This window comes from Nanorana parkeri, unplaced genomic scaffold (assembly GCF_000935625.1).
Source record: "Nanorana parkeri isolate BGI_ZX_2015 unplaced genomic scaffold, ASM93562v1 scaffold1717, whole genome shotgun sequence".
NCBI lineage: Eukaryota > Metazoa > Chordata > Amphibia > Anura > Dicroglossidae > Nanorana > Nanorana parkeri.
The window spans coordinates 271,476-274,613 of record NW_017307985.1 but is presented as its reverse complement, the minus strand read 5'-3'; the positions used below and the strand labels follow the sequence as shown (position 1 = coordinate 274,613).

Here is a 3,138-nt window from a genome sequence, read left to right as displayed (position 1 = left end):
GTTTAGTCCCACTGCAAGGGTTAATTTTTACAATTCCTGCAATATTTTCCTTTGACCATATTGGCATTCACAAAGTGTGTGCCTGCCCGTCCCCTCCATCATGCTGACCACAAGCCAAGGACGCACTGCACGTGTCATGGTCGTCCCTCTCCTAGGAAAGTGGATGATGTATTCGAAATGGCATGGCAATCAAATGGTTAAAACTGGCCTCTGGGTGCAATGGCGTTATAATATGAAAATCTCTGCGGGGAGCTACACTGCCGCTTGTCTGCTCTGATATTTCTACTGCAAACAGGCATCCCCAGAACAGAGCTTGCTGGGAGTTGTAGTTCCGCAACAGCTGCAGGGCCAGGTGACTGTAGTAGAGGGGCCAGGTATGGACAGCCGCAGCAGAGAGTCGGGCTTTCTGTGGAATGACACAAGTCACTGAGGGTGACACCATCCACGGAATCATGAGAAGCTGGGAAGGTGTGGGGCCCCCGGCCTGGGCATAACAACATTATGCAGCCGGCCCAGTATCGCCCAGGGCCACATCTGTCCTCTGACAGAGGGTGCGACTCTGGATCTATTTCATCGGGCGGCACTCCACCCAGCGAGCTCACTCCACCCAGCGACACTCAGCGGGCTCAGCTTCCTTCTCCTATCCCTTGTGACTCGACTTCCTGGTCATCCTGTTTCACAAGTCTGCGCCATGTGGGCGTGTTACACAATCAGACACGCTGTGTACACAACGAGATGTCATTGTAAGATTCCCCCGAAGGACACCCGAGCAACACAAAACCTCTGTGACCTTTCACATTATACAGATGGAGAGAAATAAATAATGTGTATCTAGATAAAGATAGAGTGATGGAAACATAACAATAACCCCCATCAGGCAATCCCTCCTGAGGGCTAGATGTGAATGACGGAGAAGTGGTTGGGACACGACTGTCCGAGAGTTACAAGTGACTCTCAGAGGAGAGCGGTCCTCTATGTAAGCCGTCCGCCTGTAAATCACACCTAAAAAGAGGCCACATCAGTGCTAATAATGAGGCTGCGTGGTCACAAGATGGAGGCCAGGGCAAACGGACTACTTCACAGCACTCACCCAGCACACCCACAGTCCTCAACACTACCCCATCTCATCCACAGTCTGCAGCACGCCCTCCTGGTCATCTCCATAGCACTGCCCCATCTCCCCGATCATCTCTGCAACACCCTCCCTCTGTCAAATTCAAATAAGCTTTATTAGCACATGTCTGCAGCCCTTTCCTATCACATCCACAACAGTCCCCTATCACCTCCACACCCTGCAACACTTTCTCGTCACCTCCTTAATCAGCAGCAGTCCCCCATCACCTCTGTAGTCCACAGCACTCCCCCATCACCTACGTAGTCCACAGCACTCCCCCATCACCTACGTAGTCCGCAGCACTCCCCCATCACCTATGTAGTAAGAAAGCACTCCCCCCATCACCTCCGTAGTAAGAAGGCACTCTCCCATCACCTTTGTTGTTCGCAGCACTCCCTCCATCACCTCCACACACCGCAGCACTCCCTCCATCACCTCCACACACCGCAGCACTCCCTCCAACACCTCCACACACCGCAGCACTCCCCTATCACCTCCACACACCGCAGCACTCCCCTATCACCTCCACAGCACTCCCTTCATCTCTACAGTGCACAGCACTACCCCTTTCACCTCCGCAGTCCGCAGCACTCTCCCCATGACCTCCATTATCCGCAGAGCTCTCCTATCACTGCAGCAGCTAGGCACAGCTTCAGTACCAGAGGAGAATGGATGTGGTCACAGCCTCTTCTAACATTCATTTCTCAGCACAGAAGTAAGTCATAGAAAATGTTCTACTTGTATTTACTGTGTCTAAGGAATATACATTTAAGAGAAACATTGAGAGCATCCTGGTGCCAAAATAGTGTTTCCTCTGTGTAACCGACAGAAAAGTTCACATCTAGAGTATGGGGTCTGGTTTCGGGCACCACTTTGCAAGCAGGACATACAGGTGAAACTCGAATAATTAGAATATCGTGCAAAAGTAATTGCAGTAAGTGCTGCAAAAGGGGCCCAAACCAAGTACTGAGTACATATGCATGCTTGTACTTTTCAGAGGTCCGATATTGTTCTATGTACAATCCTTGTTTTATTGATTGCATGTAGTAATCTACTTTTTTGAGGTTGTGGATTTGGGGTTCTTGGGGGTTTCATGAGCTGTAAGCCATAATCATCACAATGTTGACAAATCACGGCTTGAACTATCTTGCTTTGCATGTAATGAGTCTCTCTCATATATTAGTTTCACCGCATAAGTTGCATTAGTGAAATAAATGAACTTTGCACGATATTCTAATTATTCGAGTTTCACCTGTAGGAGTGTTATGCTGGAGTCCAAGCTTGCCTGCTATGGCCAGGTGCTCTTCCAGCACGTTTTACGCACACAGGTGCTTGGTCAAAGCACCAATGACTAAGCACCTGGGTGTGTGAAATGCGTCAGTGTTCTCAATTCATCTCTTTGTTATGCTTTTATGAAGGGAAAAAAAGAAAGCATTTGAATACAGCTGGTGTGCGCTCATCCAGTTTTGTTTTACGTGATGGATCCTACCATTACAGATATACATGGCGGACTCTGGAAAATATTCTTGTTTACAGACTGTCGGTAACTTTCCTCACACATTACAAAGCAGTCATTAGAACATGTTCAGACACGACCGGAATCTCCATAATATTAGTATAAGCTGGGAGGATTACATTCAGGTCTGTATTAACATAGAGTTCCAGCCAGATAAAAAATGACCTGTCACATCTACTAGCGTTCCATGGATCTGCATTGGAGGAAGGAGGCAGAGCAGTCTGTCTTTTGAGAACATCTGATCATATCAGCTGGTGTGCACTTCCTTTTCAATCTCTTATTATGAACTGCAGACATGAATATGCCAAAGATTACATGTCAGGGGAACCTGTTCTAATTACAGGCACCACATTTGCATGGAAGTGCATTGTGTGAAATGGTTAGTTTGGTGCCTGTAACATGCACAGACAAGACAGTATCAGGTGACCTGAATAACATCGATTGTCTGGTTACAATGGTACCTGGAAGTGTGTGTGTGTGTGTGTGTGTGTGTGTGTGTGTGTGGGGG

At 48.0% G+C, this 3,138-nt stretch overlaps 1 protein-coding gene across 1 annotated transcript in view; it reads right to left on the bottom strand.

Annotated features, from left to right (window-relative positions):
* Positions 1-3,138, bottom strand: part of DGAT1 (diacylglycerol O-acyltransferase 1) — a 20,310-nt gene that overhangs the window by 10,503 nt on the left and 6,669 nt on the right. The window contains exons 4-7 of the mRNA XM_018571264.1: positions 1,119-1,207; positions 869-989; positions 257-406; positions 109-151 (exon numbers count right to left, since the gene is read on the bottom strand). Coding sequence (XP_018426766.1) covers positions 109-151; positions 257-406; positions 869-989; positions 1,119-1,207 — 403 coding nt within the window. The remainder of the gene's footprint in view (positions 1-108; positions 152-256; positions 407-868; positions 990-1,118; positions 1,208-3,138) is intronic.